Source organism: Girardinichthys multiradiatus, chromosome 5 (assembly GCF_021462225.1).
Source record: "Girardinichthys multiradiatus isolate DD_20200921_A chromosome 5, DD_fGirMul_XY1, whole genome shotgun sequence".
In the NCBI taxonomy this organism is placed as follows: Eukaryota; Metazoa; Chordata; class Actinopteri; order Cyprinodontiformes; family Goodeidae; genus Girardinichthys; species Girardinichthys multiradiatus.
Window position 1 is genome coordinate 1,270,820 of NC_061798.1, and position 25,516 is coordinate 1,296,335.

General features: G+C 43.3%; 1 protein-coding gene across 5 annotated transcripts in view; it reads left to right on the forward strand.

Moving 5' to 3' along the window:
* The window catches only part of zdhhc5a (zinc finger DHHC-type palmitoyltransferase 5a), a 69,074-nt gene that overhangs the window by 19,390 nt on the left and 24,168 nt on the right, over window positions 1-25,516 (forward strand). For 3 of the 5 annotated variants that reach the window (XM_047365394.1, XM_047365396.1, XM_047365397.1), the window contains exons 2-4: window positions 1,769-3,658; window positions 13,390-13,511; window positions 13,700-13,857. In XM_047365394.1, coding sequence (XP_047221350.1) covers window positions 3,495-3,658; window positions 13,390-13,511; window positions 13,700-13,857 — 444 coding nt within the window. In that variant the 5' untranslated portion in view covers window positions 1,769-3,494. The remainder of the gene's footprint in view (window positions 1-1,768; window positions 3,659-13,389; window positions 13,512-13,699; window positions 13,858-25,516) is intronic. The other 2 variants (XM_047365395.1, XM_047365398.1) reach the window with 2 other exon arrangements.

The window sequence follows — 25,516 nt, forward strand, 5'->3', positions numbered from 1 at the left end:
GGACTGAGTCTGGAGTAGAAACATCCAGAGCCACCGTGCACAGGCGTGTGCAGGAAATGGGCTACAGGTGCCGCATTCCCCAGGTCAAGCCACTCTTGAACCAGAAACAGCGGCGGAAGCGCCTGACCTGGGCTACAGAGAAGCAGCACTGGACTGTTGCTCAGTGGTCCAAAGTACATTTTTCGGATGAAAGCAAATTCTGCATGTCATTCGGAAATCAAGGTGCCAGAGTCTGGAGGAAGACTGGGGAGAAGGAAATGCCAAAACGCCAGAAGTCCAGTGTCAAGTACCCACAGTCAGTGATGGTCTGGGGTGCCGTGTCAGCTGCTGGTGTTGGTCCACTGTGTTTTATCAAGGGCAGGGTCAATGCAGCTAGCTATCAGGAGATTTTGGAGCACTTCATGCTTCCATCTGCTGAAAAGCTTTATGGAGATGAAGATTTCATTTTTCAGCACGACCTGGCACCTGCTCACAATGCCAAAACCACTGGTAAATGGTTTACTGACCATGGTATCACTGTGCTCAATTGGCCTGCCAACTCTCCTGACCTGAACCCCATAGAGAATCTGTGGGATATTGTGAAGAGAACGTTGAGAGACTCAAGACCCAACACTCTGGATGAGCTAAAGGCCGCTATCGAAGCATCCTGGGCCTCCATAAGACCTCAGCAGTGCCACAGGCTGATTGCCTCCATGCCACGCTGCATTGAAGCAGTCATTTCTGCCAAAGGATTCCCGACCAAGTATTGAGTGCATAACTGTACATGATTATTTGAAGGTTGACGTTTTTTGTATTAAAAACACTTTTCTTTTTTTGGTTGGATGAAATATGCTAATTTTGTGAGATAGGAATTTTGAGTTTTCATGAGCTGTATGCCACAATCATCCGTATTAAGACAATAAAAGACCTGAAATATTTCAGTTAGTGTGCAATGAATCTAAAATATATGAATGTTAAATTTTCATCAATTCATTATGGAAAATAATGAACTTTATCACAATATGATAATATTTTGAGAAGGACCTGTACATGTCTTCTTCATATTGAGCGCTTCTGTGTCTTGAGGTTTGCTAAAATAAATAAAAATGTTAGAAATGAAAATGTGTCTTCTTTTTATAATATAACTAAGGGCCTTTATTTTTCTTTTTTCAACAATGGGCAGACAGGAAAGAGGGGCAGAGAGAGGGGGAGACATTTGGCAAAGGTCGCCAGGTCCGGGACGGTCGCATTGAGGACTGTAGCCTCTATATATGCCCGCACTCTTAATCCCTACACCATAAGGCCCTGTGCCCTGAAAATCCTGGTAGTAGATTTCTTGTGATGCAGACAAATGGCTCAGAAACCCTGGGCTGTCTTGGAGAAAGTATTCAACCAGAAAGCAGGAAATTAAACATCACTAATGTTTATTATAGGTCTCTAAGAGAAATCCATATCAGTAGACAAGCTGAACAAAAATTGGATCAAAAACTCTGTTCAAGGTCAAAATCAAAATGTCAAAAATGTTTTTCATAAATACAATTTGCTTCTTTGAAGAATGATCCCCATTTTAACAACTAAGCTGTTTTGATACCCAAACAGCAGATCTTTTTTATTGCAGGTAATATCCTTATGGCCACGTTCACCAATATTGCATAATTTCCAAATATAGTGCAGCCCTAATTCAAAATAATGCACAATATTACCTTACCTGTAAAGGTTGTGCCTCTTAATGTGTACATACTGGTGTCTTATGTTTCCTTATTATGTTTTTCTGTCGTTATTGCTGTAGGCAGCACTTGGACCAACCGTCATATTGGATTCTCTGGGTTTTTGGCAGCCCATACAATTTACACCACCAGTGTCCTAACCACATGGAGAATATGATCATCATTCTGTCCATCAAGACAGGGGATTGAAGGTGGGAAGTAGGGGATGTTTTCAATGTCCAATGAGGAGACTAAACTTTAAAGGCCTGATGTAAAACTTTTGTCAGGAATCTCTATTTTTCCTGCTCCAGAAGCCATTTTTCCTAATTTTGTTGCAGTTGTTTTAGCCTATTACTCAAGAAAGGCAGCATCATTTTATGGAACAGGTAATGTGTTATCCAAGCCTCTGTTCTGTCTGAAGGGGAAACAAACAGAAGGAAGTTCCTGGAGAAGAGGACAAAGAGAAAAAGACACCCATACCTGGAAGGCTGATTGTTACATAACCAACAGCCACGTTCAAGCACGGTGTAACAAAGACCCTCATCAGTGACTGCTATAATTCTGTTACATTGCTGCTTGAAATAAGATAATCATCATGCTACTGCTGTGGGTCATCACTGAGTGTAAAAAAACTCAGCAACTGCATGTGCATGGATACCAATGGATGGTCTGCTGGATTTAGCTCTGAGTGTTTTGGAGAAAAGCACTCAGTCGTTTCTTCCTTTTTTGCCATTAAATCAGCTTGGGGATGTAGCTGGCAGGTGAGGTGGTTTCAGTTGGCCACCGCTGGGGTTTAGGGATGTCCCGACACAGGAAAACCAGATTCCTCTACTGGCCTGAGTCCAGACTGCTCTGTCTAATACACGTCCTGGACTGAAGATTTGTTTCCCCTTCAACACAGTAAAAGTGGATTGACATTGTTTTTATTTGCAACAGCTTTGTTACACTGCCTGATGGTTTTTTCTGAACATTTTACTATTTTAAACAAACTGGATGCCGATGTCTAGAGCCACTTCTCCAATCTGAAGAAAGCTACAGAGAAAGGACAACGGTGACCTCAGCAATCACCATCAAAGCATTCCTCTTCTTTCTTTGTTTCTGCCTCATTAGATTTTTCCCTCTCTTACTATATCTCCAGTCTTTACCAGAACAGGTCTACCTCTGCCTTCATACCTCATACTGTTCCTATTTAAGACCAATCAAGCTGGATCTGTCCACATCAGGGTGATGATTTGTTTGATTCTTACAGCAGCAAACCACTATACAACTTGCAGTCTTTGAATGGAAAGGTCCAAATACTTTTTCAACAGGCATTTTATTGCACTATAAAATTTTTTGCCAATCCTGTGATCAGTTGCAAACCAAGCCCTTTGAGTCCTTTCTACTGTTTTTGAAAAAGAACCTGTCAAAAGAATAGTTTTTAATGGGCTTGTTCTCATCAACAACACAGTTTTGGGCAAATACACAAATTCCACTCTGTTTGAGCCTCTGTCTTTTGGATAATCAGTGGCTTATGCCTTCCCAACAGTTTTCTGGGACTAATTTGGAAACAAGGCATTCGCAGCAGGCAGACTAATAAGCCTCACTTTAACTGCCACATGTGGAAGAAAAGAAGCATCTGCTCTGGTTTTCATGACGGTTGCAGTTCTGCCTGAAGAACAGAACCCTCCTTACTTTTGTATTTGGCCTGTACCTGTTTTTATTCTAGTGTCAGTTTATCCCTTTTGCTCCCACATTGGAACGTTGATGACAGATTCCTTAAGTTAGTGGTTGGTGAGCAAAAGTACCAATCACAGCACATAGGAAGTGATGCCAGGTAGCAGTAGTAAGAGTGGAGGGCGGGGTCCATCCTCATCGCCTCTACCACATGCTATGGTCCCACCCAGCAGACCCCTGAGACCTTCCCGCTACGCTCCAGTTTCAGCAGCCATCTTCTTCCTTGTTGGATCCACCACGCTTTTCTTCTGCTTCACGTAAGTTACAGTAGGTCATTGCTGCTCACAGTTACTGACCCACACACATCCGTGTTGTACTGTCTTTATGAGGAATTTTTTATTGACTTAATTTTCTTTCATTTCTATGGCTTCCCCCTGACCCTACTCCTAACCTTAACCATTACCAGTGCATACCTAACCTCACCCTAAACTCAATTAACACCTTAGTCCTAAACCTAACCCCTAAACCAAGAACACCATTTTAAAAAGAAAGGACCAGGAAAATTTTATCACTTTGCTGGTAAAATAAGAAAAATGCTTTTCACTCAGCAGCAAGTACAAGACCACACACACACGCATGTAGTGTCTTGGTGTCCCAATAGGGACTTTGCATTGACTTCCATCTATTTCTGTAGCCTAACCCAGACCCTGACCCTTATCCTAAAGCTAACCTAAACCAATTCATACCTTAGTCCTAAAACTAACCATGAACCCACATAACCTATTTCCCCTTGTGTGAACTGGGCTAAATGTCCACAAAATGTTCCATCAGAGATTGATCCACACATAATAATTTACACACACACACACACACAGTTTATTAGCACTTTGTGAGATTAAGACTATATAATGTACAGTCTGCCAAAACTGCTGAGAGACAAAGGGATTATCTATTTTTGATTCAGACTCCAATCTTACTTTCATATTTGAGCTTCAATCCTGGAATTATTAGATGATAAACATTCTGTCGTTTGTTAACAAGGATTTGGTGGACTGCTGAGTAAGAAGGACCTCATTATTCTGATGCTGAAGACATTTGTCAGAATCTAATGCATATCATAAAATGTTGGGGATGGCACACAACAACTTTGCTTGTTTTCAAAGTACTGAATAGTTTTGAAAGGTCTGCATGAAGTTCGGAACGTTCTTTTCTCTTGGAAGGTAAAATCTCTGCACACTGATTAAATGCTAATGGTGGACAGTGGGGATGGGCGATGCAAACTTAAATTATATTCAGGTTTTTTTGGTATAGTTATTGTGAAATCCCTCCCTCCATCCGTGTGTCCGCCCATCTATCCATCCATGGTCTTCCCCAGGATCTCCTCCCAGTGGGACAAGCCTGGAAAACTTCTATAGGTGCCCAGGAGGCATCCTAATTAGAAATCTGAACCATCTCAACTGACTACTTTTGATGCGGAGAAGTGGTAGCTCTGCTCAACATTTCTCTCAGGCTGAGTTAAAACAATAATAAAGATTTTAAAAGTTCACCTGTGGTTTTGAGAATATATGTCACTACATGGATTCAGAGCCCCACGAACACACATACTGCTCTAAAGTGATATCCATTATAAAAAAGGCTACTTCACTACCTCAGTTAATATTAAGTAGTTTAATCATACTGCTGAACATCATACAAACAATGCATTCAATTATATTTTCAAATATATTTTGTTATTACTACTCCACTGGAACGAAGAGTGGAAAAATTAGTTCCGACAGCAAAAGTAATCATCTCGACCATACTATCAGTTTTGTGGGGTTTGCATCAATTTACTGTACTCATGATCAATTTTTATAACGTTTCCCCCCGATTTATAATTAACATTACAACAATTTCCCATTCCTAATAGATATATTCCTAGCCATTCATAGTGCTGAGAATGCAGAGTGCTAGAACAGTCATTTGTCATTATGACAGCACTGCTCTCTGCAGTCAGCTTGGCTGTCACAAAGTGAGATTGTGGATGAAAGGGCTAAAAGAGCAGTGGTGAATGTGGGGAAATGTGAGAAAAACAGATGGAGAGGTGTGAGTGTGTATGCAGGAGCCTGCCTCTTTACATGTCTGCATGTGTGTGGAAGATCTAATCTGTGTGTGGTCAGTGTTGTGGGAAGTCAGCTCTGTGCTTCGGATTAGTGAGGAGAAAATAGGCAAAAATCTGTCAGCCAGACAAAAGCCCATCACCCAGTCCGTCACTCCCCCACCCCTCCTCACCTCCCGTCACTGTTTCCATTCCTTTATCCTGCAACAATCACAGTTGAAGATTGAACACTGAGGAGTATCAGAGATGAAAATAAAACCTCTACTAGACTATCAATTTTCATAAAAGGAATTTCAAATCAAACTGCCTCTATTTAAGATGGTTTTTGGAATAGATTTCCATCACATTAGGACATAATCTTCAGGACACTCTGTCATCAAAATTCCCACTTTCAGGTCATAGTTTTACAATAAACGTGCCGCTATCAACCCGTGTACAGATTATTCACATCAAAAATGCTTTGATGCATTGCGATCACAAGCCCTGTGCATTTAGATCCTACAACTGGGATCTGGGTACCAAAGAGGCACAGCTTATAACTCACAGCAATGTCATTAAGATATGTTTGTGGGATTGCCCTGTATCTGGCTAAGCTCTGTGTCACAGTCCTCCTAAAAGCTACCCAAATGTGTTGAATCATGTATATAAATAAACTGAATTGAACTGAGTGTTAAATACAAGGAAATTAAGCTGTGCGGCATCACAACTTATTACCTGCATCTGATTGTGCTGATAAATGTATTTGCCAGATTATTTGAGTAGCAAGATCATCTGTTGTCTCTGGTCTCACTGTACTCACACACCGTGCCGCTGCTGCTATGTTTGTGTTGTCATTACGCTAGTTCACACTTCAAAAGTTTTCTAATCCTAACCCATATAGCTCAGGTCTGTGACTTCCTCAAGGGTAGAGCTTTGCAATATACTGAATCAGAATTATCACAACGATATTGTATGGAATATCACAATCATAAAGGATTGCTTGGAAGCAAAGTTTGGTAGATTATTGTATTTCACATGCCATGCATGTATATTCTGCATGCCATTTATATATTTGGCCTGTTGAGACTTTCACTGCCTTTGATGCCTCAACTGGATGTGTAATTTAAGTGGGTGAGTTGCTCAAAATGCACAAAGATGTGGTTGCGGACAATGTGACGAAGGAAAAGAATGAAAAGTTAGGAAAATGGATTAATCAAAAGTCATATCGTCCTTCCAGTGTTCAGCAATAGTATGTATCGCAATTATCTTGCTCAAGAGGTGAATCGCCGTAATATTGGTGGATGAATTGAAAGGGACTGTTGATTGTGAGCAGTGGTAATCACCCTTGTCTAACAGGAGGGGTGGTTCACTAAACCTAGATAGATTAGATGACATGACATGACATGTTTTGGAAAGTTATTCTGCACCAGACCAAACTAACAACCAAGGCATAGTTTGAGTAAGGGTTAATCGAAAAGATTAATTTGTCGACTATTTTTTTGATTAATAATCGCATAGCTAAAGGTACTTAATAGGAGATTTTTACAGAATTTGATCCAGGTGAAGCTAAAAGTATGCCACTTGAAGAGTTATGGATATAGCATATATACGGACAATAAGGTTTTTCATCTTAAATAAAAAATGTATATATATTTTTTCAGTCAGTCATTTTCTGCCGCTTATTCCATAGTGGGTCACGGGGGAGCTGGTGCCTATCTCCAGCAGTCTGTGGGCGAGAGGTGGGGTACTGCCGAGTGGCAGTGCAGAGTACCCGGCCTTCTTGGCGTCCCTGTCGGGGGTGCTGGATAGTGCCCCTCCCGGGGACTCCATTATTCTGCTGGGGGACTTCAACGCCCACGTGGAGAACGACAGTGACACCTGGAGAGGCGTGATCGGGAGGAATGGCCTCCCCGATCTGAATCCGAGTGGTGTTTTGTTATTGGACTTCTGTGCTAGTCACGGATTGTCCATAACGAACACCATGTTCAAACATAAGGGTGTCCATCAGTGGACTTGGCACCAGGACACCCTAGGCAGGAGGTCGATGATCGACTTTGTTGTCGTATCATCAGATCTTCGGCCGCATGTTTTGGACACTCGGGTGAAGAGAGGGGCTGAGCTGTCCACTGATCATCACCTGGTGGTGAGTTGGATCCGCTGGAGGAGGAGAAAGCCAGTCAGACATGGCAGGCCCAAGCGCATAGTGAGGGTCTGCTGGGAACGTCTGGCGGAGCCCTCGGCCAGGGATGTATTCAACTCCCACCTCCGGGAGAGCTTCGACCAGATCCCGGGGGATGTTGGAGACATAGAGTCCGAGTGGACCATGTTCTCCGCATCTATTGTCGATGCTGCTGCCCGTAGCTGTGGCTGTAAGGTCTGCGGTGCCTGTTGCGGCGGCAATCCCAGAACCCGGTGGTGGACACCGGCAGTAAGGGATGCTGTTAAGCTGAAGAAGGAGTCCTATCGGCTGTGGTTGGCTTGTGGGACTCCTGAGGCGTCTGACGGGTACCGTGAGGCCAAGCGTGCTGCGGCCCGGGCTGTGGCAGAGGCAAAAACATGGGCCTGGGAGGAGTTCGGTGAGGCCATGGAGAAGCACTACCGGTTGGCCTCGAAGCGATTCTGGCAAACCGTCCGTCGCCTCGGGAGGGGGCGCAGTGCTTCGCCAACACTGTTTATAGTGGGGGCGGGAGACTGCTGACCTCGACTGAGGACATTATCGGGCGGTGGAAGGAGTACTTTGAGGATCTCCTCAATCCTGCCATCACGCATTCCGTGGTGGAAACAAAGGCTGGGGACTCGGGGTTGGACTCTTTCATCACCCAGGTTGAAGTCACCGAGGTGGTTAAAAAGCTCCGCGGTGGCAAGGTTTCGGGGATGGATGAGATCTGCCCTGAGTACCTCAAGTCTCTGGATGTTGTAGGGCTGTCATGGTTGACACGTCTCTTCAACATTGCGTGGCGGTCGGGGACAGTGCCTCTGGACTGGCAGACTGGGGTGGTGGTCCCCCTTCATAAGAAGGGGGACCGGAGGGTGTGTTCCAACTACAGGGGGATCACACTCCTCAGCCTCCCTGGTAAGGCCTACGCCAGGGTATTGGAGAGGAGAGTCCGACCGATAGTCGAACCTCGGCTTCAGGAGGAGCAGTGTGGAAAACTGGACCAGCTCTACACCCTCTACAGGGTGCTCGAGGGTTCATGGGAGTTTGCCCAACTGGTTCACATGTGTTTTATGGACCTGGAGAAGGCATTCGACTGTGTCCCTTGTGATGCCCTGTGGGGGGTGCTCCAGGAGTATGGAATCGGGGGCCCTTTACTAGGGGCCATCCGGTCCCTGTACGAGCGGAGCAGGAGTTTGGTCCGCATTGCCGGCACTAAGTCGGACTTGTTCCCAGTGCATGTTGGACTCCGGCAGGGCTGCCCTTTGTCACCGGTCCTGTTCATAACTTTTATGGACAGGATTTCTAGACGCAGCCAAGGGCCGGAGGGGGTCGGGTTTGGGGACCAGTGGATTTCGTCTCTTCTTTTTGCAGATGACGTGGTCCTGCTGGCCCCCTCTAGCCAAGACCTACAGCATGCGCTGTGGCGGTTCGCAGCCACGTGTGAAGCGGCTGGGATGAGGATCAGCTCCTCCAAGTCCGAGGCCATGGTACTCGACCGGAAAAGAGTGGCTTGTCCTCTTCAGGTTGGAGGGGAGTTCCTGCCTCAAGTGGAGGAGTTTAAGTATCTCGGGGTCTTGTTCACGAGTGAGGGAAGAATGGAGCGGGAGATCGACAGACGGATCGGTGCGGCTGCCACAGTAATTGCAGTAATGTGGTGAAGAGAGAGCTGAGCCGAAAAGCAAAGCTCTCAATTTACTGGTCGGTCTACGTTCCTACCCTCACTTATGGCCATGAACGTTGGGTCATGACCGAAAGAACGAGATCCCGGATACAAGCGGCTGAAATGAGCTTCCTCCGTAGGGTGGCCGGGCACTCCCTTAGAGATAGGGTGAGGAGCTCGGCCATCCAGGAGGGGCTCGGAGTAGAGCCGCTGCTCCTCCACATCGAGAGGAGCCAGTTAAGGTGGCTCAGGCATCTATACCGGATGCTTCCTGGACGCCTTCCTTGGGAGGTGTTCCAGGCACGTCCCACCGGGAGGAGGCCCAGGGGACGGCCCAGGACACGCTGGAGGGACTATGTCTCTTGGCTGGCCTGGGAACGCCTTGGGCTCCCCCTGGAGGAACTGGAGGAGGTGTCTGGAGAGAGGGACGTCTGGGCGTCTCTGTTGAGTCTGCTGCCCCCGCGACCCAGTCCCGGATAAAGCGGAAGACGACGAGTACAAGTACGAGTATATATTTTTGCCTAATTACTGCTCTGAGTGGGTTGTTCTTTCTGCAAATGACATGTTTTAGAGTGTATATACTCCAGTTAATGATTATTCCATTACTAAATTAGTTGATGATTATTTTAATTATCGACAATTAATTGTTTAGCCCTAATCTCAACTGTCTTGAGTGAGTTAAGCTCCAGGTGGTTCTGACTGCACCAGTGGACCAGCCGATTCACTTCTTGTCTTTATGCAGACTTGTCACTGTCCTAGATCAGACCACCTCCAAACTTGACAGACAGGTCCTTTGAGGTGCAGTAATTTGTGTACAAGGAGAAGATGAGTGGACCAAGAACATAACCCTGTGGGGTTCCGGTGCTGATACTTATGGAGCGGGAGAAGATGCTCCACAGCCTCACTTGCTGCTGCTGACCAGTCAGGAAGCTGGTAAACCACTGAAAGGTGGAGGCCGGCGCTGAGCTGGTTGAGCTGTTGGAGAATGTCTAGGTTGATGGTGTTGAAGGCCGAGTTGAAGTCTAAAAAAAGGATCCTGGTGTACTTTCCTGGATAGTCGAGGTGGTGCAGGATGAACTGGAGTCCCAAGTTGACTGCATCATCTGGTGACCTGTTCGCCTGCTAAGCATACTGCAGGGGGTCCAGCAGGGGTACTGTGATGTCCTTCAAATGCTTTAACTCCAGTCACTCAAAGGATTTCATGACCACAGATGTCAGACCAACGGGCCTGTAGTCATTTATTCCTGTGGTGGTGCATTAACTTGGGGACTGGGATGATGGTGGACTGTTTAAAGCAGGAGGGAATAGGTCCTAACCCTTTAACTGGCGGTTCTGATATTTTTCTATATATTGGTGTACATACTGGTGACAAGTGTTCTCTGGATCTACCTGTACCTGTTTTATAAACAGGAAGGAGCCCATCATCAGTTAAACACTGCTCACCAAAAATGTGGCTGTTTCAGTATCTATGAATTGCATTTAAGATTAATTGGCAATACTTTCATGAAAATGGGCAAATCTTGGACTGATCAGTTTATTTACATATCGCCAATTCACAACACGTCATCTCAAGCACTGTACAAAGTCAATACAATTAAGTTATACAGATTCCAAGTCGGGTATGTTGTAGAAAATATTTTTTTTTTTCTAAGACAGATACTGATGATCGTCACTCAGAATCAGCTTTATCAATATCTTGCAAGAAAGAAGGATTTTTTTACAGCATTGGACATGTGCTCAGGAGTGCTACCAAACATTCTGACTAGCTAAAGCAAATGTTCTCCTTATAACAGCTTCAACAGCTTTCAATGTGATTCTCATGGGACCCAGACTCACTGGGGAGGGAGACAAGGGGAAACCTGTTGTAATTCTCTCCTAGACATGTTGACAATGGAAATTGAACTTTACACAGTGTGGCATACTCATAAAGGTGCTCTGCATAAGGCTGTAAGACTAAACAGAACCATCTGTCCTAACCCTTTCCATGGATCAAATACATTATGTAACATAACAACACAGAAGGGGTTTGAATACTTTTGTTAGATCATGCAGAGTATTAAGTATAAAAACAAGGCAAGGCACAAAAAGTTTCTTTAACAAGTACATACATCCAATTGATTGTCATACAATGCAATCAGATTCAGTTTATTATTCAAATTGATTAACGAAGCAATCCAGCAGATTGCATCGAGTCAGTGACTTGCAGCATTCACTCCTCCTTGTGAGCATGTGGCAACAGTGGACAGTCGCTTGCATTGTGTTGTTGATTTTGCACCAATCCCTCATACCAAGCATGCATGTAGCGACAGTGGAAAGCAAATGTCCCTTTTAACGGGAAGAAACCTCCAGCAACCAGGTTCAGTGTGAGCGGCCATCTGCAACTGTCGATCGGGGGTTTGATCGAACACAGCATACACACAAAAGAACAATGAATCACGGATCCAAGAGTACTTTCTGTGTCAAAGAAAAGTAAAACGTTGAATGCAGTAGTAGCTCCTTCAGTGACTTCATCTATGAGAGAACGATAGTTTTGCAGAAAAACGAAGCAAGTTTTTCTGAGTCTAGAATATGAAAGAGAGTACATACACTTAGTGACAGTAAAAGCTCAGCCAGTACCTATGTCTAACATAAACATTGAAAGACTGGGCCAAGTGTATCATCTGTAGAAGGAGAAAATTAAGTTGTCGGCAGCAGCTCAGCCGATGCCCCCCCTCCACGAAGGTGTCACAGCTAAACACAGAGCCAGGCCAGATGTAGCTTCTAGAAAGAGAAAAAAATAGAGAGAACATAAAGTTAAAAGCTGAAATAACAGCAAATTGGGGAGTAAGAGGAGAATGTGGCAGAGTGTGAAAGTGGTCATTATGTCCTCCAGCAGTCTAAGCCTATAGCAGCATAACTACAGAGATAGCTCAGGGTAACCTAAGCCACTCTAACTATAAACTTTATCAAAAAGGAAAGTTTTAAGCCTAGCTTTAAAAGTAGACAGGGTGTCTGCCTCACGGACTAAAACTGGGAGCTGGTTCAACAGGAGAAGAAGCCTGATAACTAAAGGATCTGCCTCCCATTCTACTTCTAGAGACTCTAGGAACCACCAGTAAACCTGCAGTCTGAGAACGAAGTGCCCTGTTAGGAACATATGGAACAATCAGATCTCTGATGGATGATGGAGTTAGATCATTAAGGGCTTTATATGTGAGAAGGAGAATTCTATTCTGGATTTAATAGGGAGCCACTGAAGGGAAGCTAAAATAGGAAAAATATGATCTCTCTTGCTGCAGCATTTTGGATCGTCTAACTGCATTTTGTGGACATCCTAATGGTAAAGAATTACAATTGTCCATCCTTGAAGTAACAAATGCATGGACTAGTTTTTCAGCCTCACTCCTGGGCAGGATATTTCCAATTTTTACAATATTCCAGCAATATTGCAAAATTATTTACTTTTTTCATTACCAAATGGCCCTCACCTATATGGATTTATTTTTGTTGAGGTTCTTTAACTTAACTACCACTCTCTACTGACTGTCTTAGAAAAAATGGGAAACGCAGAAAGAGGGATGGATGAGACTTATTGTACATTCAATAGAATTAGTCTGCAGTACTCTACATAACATGCAAAACACCTGCATCTATATTGTCATTTATCCTAGTGATATTAGATATAATGACCAGTTGTTTAAACCAATATACAAATCAACCTGCAGCCATTTCACCATAGCCATTGTTATTAGTATATAAAGCACATAAGTGTTATTAAAGCATGTTATTTCTATGAAGTTATATTCAACTCTAGGGTGTCTATGCTGTCTTAAATAGACTTTTGTGAGGTGTTTGAAATAATATAAGTAAAAATAAGTTGATATTACTTTTTGCGAATAACCTCAGGCAGGCAGAGCCTAGCCTGACCGCATATGACTGGCAGGAACATACCTACGGAACATATCGTACTGTACCTTTTTAAAACCTTGGCATGACTTAATACCAGTCACAGGCCCATGCTTAATTAGAATCTAGTCTTATAGTTCTGCAATATTGGGGTAAGTACTTGGACTTAATAGCCTACCTCACAGCTCATTGTCTTTCAAACTGTTTCCAACTGTGTGTTAGTACTGTGACTTGACAATTGTCTGACAAGGTGCTGTTGGTGTTTCAGGTGTCCGTGGCTTTCAGAGCGTTTCTCTGTCACTGTACCCATCTACAATGGTGTTATCTTCCTGTTTGTGTTGGCTAACTTCTGTATGGCCACATTCATGGACCCTGGCATCTTCCCAAGGGGTGAGTTTATAAAAGGATAAATGTTAGAGATTTGTCACCAGGTAGAAGCCAATCAACTTTACTCATTGGTTTCATTTTCAAATTTAAACTGACTTTTTATTCAGATTGACTATAACCAAGACTTACAGTAGAAGCCACAGCAGCCAGGCAGCAGACACATGTATGACTAAATGTGGTTGTCCATGCAGCAGAGGAAGATGAGGACAAAGAGGATGATTTCCGTGCTCCACTCTACAAGACTGTGGAGATCAGGGGGATCCAGGTCAGGATGAAATGGTGTTCAACCTGTCGTTTCTACAGACCACCGCGTTGCTCCCACTGCTCGGTCTGTGACAACTGCGTGGAGGTGCGTGCAAAGACACTCACACACACACCACACACAAGCTGTATTCATTGTAGGCATCATGCCCCCTTGTCTACACCAAATAATGTGTGCACAGAATCCTGGCCAATAAAGGTGATTGTGATTCTGAAGTCGACATCATCCTCATCGAGAGACTCCGTTCTCAGACTGAGGAGACATGAGCAGTCTCATCTGTCTGTGATTCCAAGCTCCCCTGTGTGTGACTCCAGTATCCTCTGTCTGCGACTCCAGTCTCCTTTGTCTCTGAGCTTAACAAAACCCAGGCCAGAAAGATAATTGTGTAATATTCATCCTTCCTTTGCTGCTTGGTTAGAGACAACAATGTCAACCTGTTCTGATCCTTTATTTGAACAAAATCTCAGGCTATCTACTGGAACATACCAGGAACATTTTAGTCCAGCAGTGTAAAATGTGTAAAGAACTAGTCTTTTCCCAAGCAGGATATGTGCTTACAACATCAGTAGCTTTACGGTACAGTAAAATAACACATTTATTGACATTCAGGATGCACCACTATTCCCTGTCAGTGTTCATTGATAACACCGCGTTTTATCCCAGTGAGAGTTTCCATAGGTCCATCTTCTTCATGTCCCTCACCATCAGAATCAGAATCAGAAAAGCTTTATTGCCAAGTACGTTTTTGGACATACAAGGAATTTGTTTTGGCGTAGTCAGTGCAATACAATACAAATTAAACAGTATAAACATATCTACAATATAATATAAATATATGTGCACAGTTTTAAGTGAGTGAGAGTAAGTATAGAGCAGTATAAGATGCAAGAGCAATACAACAGTGCAGGTGATCATTGTGCAAGTATGGCAGTGCAAGAAAAGCAGGAGTCCAAGAAGGAGTCCATGAAGGAAAAGCATGAATTGTATGTATTCTCCATCTTTGTTCCTAGTCTAATTTAATAGCCTTGTATGCCACCTTCTTTTCTTTTGTTTTTCCAAAGCTGCAAGGCAAATTACTCTTCCTCCTCATCAGAGGGTGCCATGACAGAGTGTGGAAAATGTAGGAATTTGTCACAAGAAATCTAGGACATTGGTACGTCTGACTACGAAATCTCAAATGTCCACTGATGGCGAGCGCGCAGTCCACATCGCTCACAGTACACACATAGTATGCCTGACTCTGTGGGAGCCTTTAGAGTAAATCAAAGAAATAAACACAAGTCGGTAAAGTTAATTCACTCACCAAAGTTCTTCACTTCTTGTAGGAGGGAGATTTAGAAATAAGGGTTCTGCCAATGCTAACATGACTGCTAACCTGCTGAAATCTAGTTCAGGTATAACACACTGTAAATAATGAAACTGAATAATAATAACCTGCGTCTGAGGTCTGCTTCATCTCTGCTTATAATCACTTTCTCTTAAAAGGAATGACTCTCAACACTTTTTTTCTAAATAAGGCAGAGGAATGGTTACAGAGATCAGCGTTGATGGCCCCCGTCCTTAACCCGCTCGCTGATTGAAGTGACGAAAGAGCCCCAAAAGAAGGGCACACATGGGTTTTATGTCTGGTAAAACGCTGCACAACGAGAAGAGGTGACCGGACCCTGAGGAAGATTGTGGAGAAGGACCGATTCCGGACCTTGGGGGACCTGCGGAAGCAGTGGACTGAGTCTGGAGTAGAAACATCCAAAGCCACTGTGCTCAGGCGTGTGCAGGAAATGGGCTACAGGTGCCGCATTCCCCAGGTCAAGCCACTTTTGAACCAGAAACAGCGGCAGAAGCGCCTGACCTGGGCTACAGAGAAGCAGCACTGGACTGTTGCTCAGTGGTCCAAAGTACTTTTTTTGGATGAAAGCAAATTCTGCATGTCATTCGGAAATCAAGGTGCCAGAGTCTGGAGGAAGACTGGGGAGAAGGAACTGCCAAAATGCCAGAAGTCCAGTGTCAAGTACCCACAGTCAGTGATGCTTTGGGGTGCCGTGTCAGCTGCTGGTGTTGGTCCACTGTGTTTTATCAAGGGCAGGGTCAATGCAGCTAGCTATCAGGAGATTTTGGAGCACTTTATGCTTCCATCTGCTGAAAAGCTTTATGGAGATGAAGATTTCATTTTTCAGCACGACCTGGCACCTGCTCACAGTGCCAAAACCACTGGTAAATGGTTTACTGACCATGGTATCACTGTGCTCAATTGGCCTGCCAACTCTCCTGACCTGAACCCCATAGAGAATCTGTGGGATATTGTGAAGAGAACGTTGAGAGACTCAAGACCCAACACTCTGGATGAGCTAAAGGCCGTTATCGAAGCATCCTGGGCCTCCATAAGACCTCAGCAGTGCCACAGGCTGATTGCCTCCATGCCACGCCGCATTGAAGCAGTCATTTCTGCAAAAGGATTCCCGACCAAGTATTGAGTGCATAACTGTACATGATTATTTGAAGGTTGACGTTTTTTGTATTAAAAACACTTTTCTTTTATTGGTCGGATGAAATATGCTAATTTTGTGAGATAGGAATTTTGGGTTTTCATGAGCTGTATGCCAAAATCATCCGCATTAAGACAATAACAGACCTGAAATATTTCAGTTAGTGTGCAATGAATCTAAAATATATGAATGTTAAATTTTCATCATGACATTATGGAAAATAATGAACTTTATCACAATATGCTAATATTTTGAGAAGGACCTGTATATGACCAGGAAATCCCCTTCCAGCAGTCATGTGGTTCCACCTCCCCCCAATGGCAGAATGCCATTTCTCCGGTAGACTCCTGGTGGTGTCTAAGCAACAGGTGACATGCCTAGTGGAGATAAATCTAACTCCATCAAAGCTATATGTGCATAATTTGAAGAAAGGAATGAAAGTACAACAGCCTGAAGCACAGCTTAGAATTTTGTCTAACATTGGTTCCTGTTGAAGGAGGTCAACAAAGAAATAATGAAAATCAATTCCCTCTTATTTGGCCTATCTAAACACCTCCCGGCTTTGAGAGATCCCAGGTAAAGACCCCGTTCATAAAGCCACCCTAATATCATGTGTGAGGTCACCTTCACGAACTACAATCTTAATAATTTCCAGTTTATTTTTCTTTTTTATTTTGCTTCTCATCCCATCCACTCTTATACACAGAAAAACAGACATACAACCTAAGTTGTGTGTTGTTTGTGTGAGAGCTCCAGCATGGGAGTGGAGTCAAGCTGGCAGGTTTGGCTCGGCCTGAAAAAATGACAGTGTGGTATGGAAGGGATACGCTCTAGGTAAACATCCCCATTTTGTTCAACAAGCTGATACAGAAAGCTGGCTCTGTTCTGGGGACTCTGGAACCTCTGGAGATCATTGTGCAAATAAGGATTCTTCATAAAATGAAGAACATTATGGAGAACCCTGAGCATCCTCTTCATGAGACTGTCCTACAACAACAGAGTGTCTTCAGTCAGAGGCTTCTTCAGATCTGCTGTAAGACGGAGCGCTACAGGAGATCCTTCCTGCCCACAGCCATCAGCATCTACAACGGCTCTTTGAAGAAACCTACATAATGAGCTACAACAACATTTAATTTCCCTTTGGGATTAATAAAGTATTTTTGAATTGAATTAAATTGAAGTTATAACACGTTACATGTGACATTACACATTCCATTCATTTGGACTTCGAATTGTTATTATCTATTAATTTTAACATAATTGAACACAATCCTCATCGATGTTGTTTTGTGCAGCTCGGTTCAATCTGCAACCCATATATATTGTGATTTTAGGTCAGATTAGCTCATCTTCTAAACATGAAAAACCACTTTTGTACTGCTACTCATAAGCACTGTCCCCTCCCGGTTTGAAAACATCATTATCCCAGTCGAAAATTCTGGCCTTAATACTGAACCACCCGTTTCTGTAAAACACCGGATCTATTATTATTACCAGTGACCCCATTAGTTCATTTCATCCCCCGTCATTTAATCAAAGTAGCCAATTTCATCAACCCAGAGGTCCCATTTTGTCTTAACCATAAACCAATCTAGTTTGAGGTTAACTGGTTATAGTTAATAAGCCAATTAGTTTAATCATATATCCTCTATTTGTTACTTCAATTTGTTTAATCAGCATATTATTTTAGTGTTCTCCAATACTGCAGATTTCGTAATCTTTTTTTAAAGAGTCTGATCAAAATTTAGGTCCAAATTCTAGTTGCAATCTGATCGGGTAATTTATACTGCAAGCTTTAATTCATTCTTTCATTCAAGAATTTCACTCAATTCACACATTTTACAGTAATCAGTAATGAAGTTAAACAAAGCATTCATACATTCAATCAAGTCTTCTGTCACTTTTACTCATTTGTCATTAAGGCACAGAAATCCTTGTAAAGGATATCAGCCCAGACTGCAGTCCTCATCTTCGATCATGGGTCATTCTCCATCACACCTGCTACCCCTGTAAGCCAGAACACAGCTCCCTCCTCCTCCTCATATTCATGCAATAATGGAGTCGATACTTTACCATTGACATTTGATAGGCTTTTGGGACTCCCAATCCTCCTGCATCCAGGGAGCCGCCAGATGTATATATGCACCTAAGGATGAGGGCTCGAATACATGGTGCACAACAGCAGACTGCGATCACTACAGTCACAATAATCATTGAAGCGAATTTACTCAACAATAGGTTTCCCCACCCCTCAAACATATTTGTAATTGGATTTTAATTTAATGGATAGTGATTTAAATCCTCTTAGGGCCTTCATGAGGGATCCGCTTATATCAAGCTAATTTACAATCTAAGTTGCAAACAACAGTATCGATGAAAAAGGAACTCAAAAGCAAACAGGAATTTATAATTTTCTTTTATGAAGTTGTTCAAATTGACCTATAGTTAAGCAATCTTTCAACCCCTCATGCAAATTGTTCCTCGAGTATGTGCTGACGTACAGAAATACACATTTGTTTGTTGGTTAGTCACACTTCAGAAATCCTTCCTCCCTCCCCGATTTTTGTACCACCAGGTTCAAAAGCAGAGACCTTACTCAAGTTTAAACTCAACAGCTAAATTTTTTTATTATCCACTTCTTTTATCACGTTCCCTCTTCTGAAGTAATCATGCCCCTAAGTCCAAAGATCTCCAACAACCTATTCCCATGTACTCCCTCATGTGCTTTCTGATTTCTCTGAGGTTTCTTTTAGAGGATGGTTCTCCCTTGGTTTTTCCCTCATCTAACTTAACCTTCACACTGTATGCAGTGGAACTTACCACTTTAAAACTTCAAATCCTCCTTCCAAGATTTGTGGAACACCTTTCTGTGTATCCACTCCCTAGGTGCAATCTGTTCCAGAGTTTGTCCCCTCTGTTCTTTGTTCAGTGCCTCCTCCTGTACAATTGTTAAGCTTAACGTATTAATTCCTCTCACTGCGAATCCAGACTTGGTGCACAGTTCTTCCTGTCAGCAGCTCCCGTGGTGTTAAACCCATGCGTCTAGTGGGTCTCATAGAAAACATCACCAAGGCAACACCTCCAGCCATGTCGTGTTCTCATCAGCACAAACTTTCAGCCAATTTCTCTCTGATTCTGCTTTCAGTTCTCTCAATCCACCTGGTGAAAGTGTCAACTTTTATGCATGGATAATCTAATAGATTCATCCTCTCACCTTTAACCAGAATCATATTTATTTTAGCCCAATCAATTGATAATTCATTGTCCTTTTAACCCATAGTCAGTGTTAGATATGTCCAAACAGTTAATTTACATAATAATTTTTGAAATCATCCCCAGCACAAAATAATCGTGTCATTTTCAATTAGGGTGTCTAGTTTTTCCGAAAAACAACTTTTCAAGCTTGTTAATAATGTGATTACATCTACCCCTAATTTAGACCTTTATGGTCCTTCCCGTTACATCTACCCCCATACTAGATAAAAGTCATTTTCATATTCTGGACAATCATCTCATCATTTAGTTATTAAACATCTGATCACCGTAACCAGTCATTACCCCAATTTTCCCATTTTTTTTATCTGTTTCCATTCTAGGATTATTATCACTATTTTTCTCTCTGAAGTTTAATGGTTAGTCAGACAAACATTGAACACAAATATTTAGACAGAAATTTAGACAATCACTTAAGACACACAACACATGCTTCGGCCTCCTCTCTTAAAGAAGATTGGGGGGCCAAATCTTTAACCATCAAATTATTCAATCATAAACCTATGGCAGAACCCAGCTACCTTTTCAGTCCTTCTTCACCTAGGAGAAATTTATATGTTTAGGGTGTTGAAGTACCTCTTTAAAGAGGCCTTCTGCGCGTTCGTTTATTCACCGTAACCTGGAGGAATTCACACACATTATAATAAATCACACGGAGACAGCTGTATGTTATTCAAAGTACCTGGACCAGGGAAGCTCTCATGTGATCAGGCCACACACCGAGACGACTTCAGAGCTTCTCACTGGGCATATTGCTTTTATTAAAACACACATTAAAATGGGCAGCGCCCTGTTTATAGTTTTTTCTCACATGTAGTCACATACACACTTTTTCCGGCTTACCATATTTAGACAGTCATTGTCCAGCACCTGCACTCCGTATCTACTGATATAAGCAGGGAGTAACACTTATCACCAATTTTCACACACTTTTGCAGTTTTCAGTAATTTTCCACTTCGCCTCTTCTGTGAGAAATACTTCTGCAGACCACACAATACAAAATGTCTTTATACTAACACGTTATACATTTTATTTCCCACACTGGTTATGAACATAATAATAATGATGCACACACATAATATATCTCCACAAGGGTTATCGCTCACATCAATATAGTGGGACGACTCTTCATTAAACCTTCCAGAAAAATCATTAACTCTTGAGTACCTGCAAAGCCTGAAAATAAACAATTTGATAATACAGCCGTCCCAGTACAACAATTTAACAAGAACAAAAAATCACAAACTCAGGTAATGAAATCAGCATTTTTCCTTTTTTTTCTTTTTTCCCCCTTCTTCATTTCACAACACATAATCATAATTGTACATTGTTAATTCCAGTATTACCACATGCAAAGTAGACAAATATTAACAACTTTCAAGTTAGAATGTTGAATGCAGATAGATTAGTTATAAAAGGAATCATTCTCATTAGCAAAGAAAAAAGGGTATTCTGTCTAGCAGTGGCATCCTGTTACCCTTTGGTGCCATCAAGTAGTGAAAGTTGAAAAATGAATTCACATTTAAGCCTTTTACAGTTAACTAATTTATGAACAGGAAGTCACTTTTTTCACTTGGAAAGGTCCCTCTGTGACCCTCTTGACCCAATCAATTTGAAAATGTGTCAGAGCACAGATAAGTTGATCTAACTTCGTTTGGAACACTGATAGTTTTCGATGGAAGGTGTTGCCGCAGCGGCGTGGTGAAATGAGACGTCAAGCCATGGCCATATGTTTGGCTCTAATTTCCTCATATATCATCTGATTTGCACCAAATTCAATGTGATTGATCCTAGTCCGGTCCCCAAACGAGATCTGATGAGATATTTGGTGGGGGTGGCCTAATATTTCCACAGCGCCCCCTAGAAAATTGAAGAAAATCACCCCCAAGCCATGCTTTCACTAATATTGAAATTTGGTGCACATATGTATCTTCTCAGGACCTACAAAAAGGTCTATTGGAGCATTGGTCGAAACCCCACAGGAAGTTGGCCATTTTGGATTGAAGTTGCGATTTTGACCCCATTTGTGCTGTTTCTAGCCCGCGTATCTGAGCGAACTCCTCCTAGAGATTTCAGTCAATCAGCTTGAAATTTTATGACTTGACTCAGAAGGGATGGGGGATCAAAAGTTATCAAAAGCTTCTTGCTACATGAAAGTATGTGGGAGTGGCCAAGCCACGAAATTTGTCTTCTCGCCATGAAACACTAAACTGTTATAGTTCCTACAAGGAAAGTCACAGAGACATGAAACCTGGGATTGATCCATATGAGGCCCTGAACAATATTCAATGGTCAAATGCTGACCTCATCGTAGCCCGCCCCCTGAGAACAGGAAATGGATTGTTTCTCTTAGTGTGGTCCATGTTTGATCCCCTTCACCTAATCAACATGAAACTGTCCCAAGTGACAGATAACATGATGGTCTAAGTTTGTGTCTAGTACTGACTGGTTTGGCTGGAGGGTGTGACCTTTGCGGCGTGGCGAACTCTGATGTCACGCCATGGCCATACGTTTGGCTCTAAATTTCATATGCATGGCCCGATTTACTCCAAACTCAATATGATTGATCTTTGACAACCCAACTGTATTGGATTACATTGGAATTTGGATCAACAGTGCCCCTAGGACACTTCAAGGGCTATATCTCCCTCATACATCATCGGATCCACTTGAAATGTAGTATACATGATCATGAGATAATGATGGACATGTTGACACAGTCAATAGATGACATCACTTTAGCCCAGTCCACTAAGAAACAAATGAGTGTAGATTCCATTGGGAAGGTCCGATTTACTCCAAATTTTGAATGCTTCTCGCCAGACTAGAACTCTGCATGACCGAAGAAGCACAGTGACTTTTCATAAAAGGGCGTGGCCGTGGTGGCGCGGCGAAGTTGGACATCACGCCATGGCTATACGTTTGGCTTTAATTTCCACATAGATCATCTGATCTGCACCAAATTCAATGCGATTGATCCTAGTCCAGTGCCCAACAAAGATCTGATGACATAACAAGTGGGCGTGGCCTATTTAGTCCACAGCGCCCCCTAGAAAATAAAATAAATTAGCCCCAAGCCATGCTTTGACCGAGGAATCTGAAATTTGGTACACATATGTAACTTGTCAGGACCTACAAAAAAATCTCTTGGAGCGTTGATCCAAACCCAACAGAAAGTCGGCCATCTTGGATTGAACTTGCCATTTTGACCCCAGTTTTGCCCTTTCTAGCCCGCATATCTGAGCGAACTCCTCCTGAAGCTTTTGACTTAGAGACTTGAAAATCACACAGTATACTCTTAAGGCTCTGGGGATCAAAAATTATCAAAAGCTTTTTGATACATGAAACGTTTGGGCGAGGCCAAAATAAAACGAAATTGATATAGCTCCTACAAGGAAAGTCGCAGAGACCTGGAACCTACTGAGATTGTTCTGCATCTGGCCCTGAACAATATTCACTGATCAGATGCTGACATCATCAAAGCCCCGCCCCCTGAGAACAGGAAGTGTCATGTTTTCCTTTAGAGAGTCAATTTTTGATGTTCTTCACCTAATCAATGTGAAACTGTCCCAAGTAACAGATAACATGATGGTCTTAGACAGTCGCCAGTACTGACTGCTTTAGCTGGAGGGTGTGGCTATGATGGCGTGGCAAATTCTGTCGTCACGCCACGGCCATACCTTTGGCTCTAAATTACACATGCATGGTCTGATTCACTCCAAAATAAATATGGTTGATCTTTGTCAGCCCCCAAACACTTCTATTTGATGACATTGGAATTTGGATCAACAGCGCCCGCTAGGACACTACAAGGGCTATATCTCCCTCATACATCATCGTCCGTGGAACACTGGACCAGCTCTATACACTCTACAGGGTACTCGAGGGTTCACGGGAGTTTGCCCAACACAGGTCCACATGTGTTTTGTGGACCTGGAGAAAGCATTTGACTTTGTCCCTCGTGATGCTGTGTGGGGGGTGCTCCAGGAGTATTGAATTGGGGGCTCTTTACTAGGGGTCTCTGTACAAGCGGAGCAAGAGTTTGGTTCGCATTGCCGGCATTAGTCGGACCTGTTCCCGGTACATGTTGGACTCCGGCAGGGCTGCCCTTTGTCACCGGTCGTGTTCATATCTTTCATGGACAGGATTTCTAGGCGCAGCCATGGGCCACTGGGGTCTGGTTTGGGGACCAGTGGATTACGTCTCTTCTTTTTGCAGATGACGTGGTCCTGCTGGGCCCCTCTAGCCAAGACCTACAGCATGCTCTGGGGCGGTTCGCAGCAGAGTGTGAAGCGGCTGGGATGAGGATCAGCTCCTCCAAGTCCGAGGCCATGGTTCTCGACTGGAAAAGGGTGGCTTGTCCTCTTCAGGTTGGAGGGGAGTTCCTGCTTCAAGTGGAGGAATTTTAAGTATCTTGGGGTCTTTTTCATGAGTGGGGGAAGAATGGAGCGGGAGATTGACGGTCCGTTGTGGTGAAGAGAGACGTGAGCCGAAAAGCGAAGCTCTTGATTTACCGGTCGGTCTACGTTCCTACCCTCACCTATGGCCTTGAACTTTGGGTCATGACCGAAAGAACGAGATCCCAGATACAAGCGGCTGAAATGAGCTTCCTCCGTATGGTGGCCGGGCATTCCCTTAGAGATAGGGTGAGGAGCTCGGCCATCCGGGAGGGGCTCGTAGTAGAGCAGCTGCTCCTCCACATCGAGAGGAGCCAGTTGAGGTGGCTCGGGCATATATAACGGATGCCTCCTGGACGCCTTCCTTGGGAGGTGTTCCAGACATGTCACACCAGGAGGAGACCCAGGGGACGGCCCAGGACACGCTGGAGGGACTATGTCTCTCGGCTGGCCTGGATACGCCTTGAGCTCCCCCTGGAGGAGCTGGAGGAGGTGTCTGGGGAGAGGGACGTCTGAGTCTGTTGCCCCCGCGATCCGGTCCCGGATAAAGCGGAAGACGACGAGTACATCATTGGATCCGTTTGAAATGTAGTATACATGATCTTGTTTTAATGATGGACATGTTGACACAGTCAATAGATGACATCACTTTAGCCCCGCCCACTAATAAACAATGAGTGTAGCTTCCATATGGAAGGTCCGATTCACTCCAAACTGAATATGGTTGATCTTTGTCCGCCCCCAAACAGCTCTATTGGATTACATTCAGTTTTGGATCAATAGCGACCCTATGACACTTCAAGGGCTATATCTCCCTCATACATCACCTGATCCACTTGAAATGTACTATACATGATCATGAGTCAATGATGGACATGTTGACACAGTCAATTGATGACATCACTTTAGCCCCGCCCACTAATAAACAAATGACTGTAGCTTCCATATGGAAAGCAGAGTTCCGCTGAGTTGCGAGGGCCTTCAAGGCTGCTTGCAGATTTAATTATTATTTTTCTCAGGGCAAATGAATTGCCTTTTCGGGGGCCTAAACATATTCAAAACTCCCCAAACTTCACTACAAATTGTCCCCCTAGGGAAATTTAAGGTTTTTAATGCAATTGAAAATGGCCACGCCCCCTGAAGTAAGATAGGCCAACTGGTAAGTCCTAGAGAGTTGGAAAAAAAAGTATCTTTGGTGTATGCCCTAAAACCAACAGGAAGTTGGCCACTTTGGGTCAAAGGGTCATATTTGGGCGTTTTTACTTTTCATACACGTCGAACTTTAATGAACTCCTCCTAGGGATTTTGCGCTACCAGCTTAATTTTTGGTCAATATGCAGTTAAGGCATGGGGGATTAAAAGTTATATAATTATAAGTTTTTGAGCATTTTGAAGGGGCGGGACCAGGCCTTAAAGTTAGCCTTCTCACCACAGAATTCGAACAGCTATAACTTTCACATAAATAGGCTGAATTACACCAAACCTGGTATGATTGATCCCTCTCAGGTGACCAACAATCGTATGTGGTCAAATGATGACATCATCAAAGCCACGCCCCCTAAGAACAGGAAGTCACTTTTTTCACTTGGAAA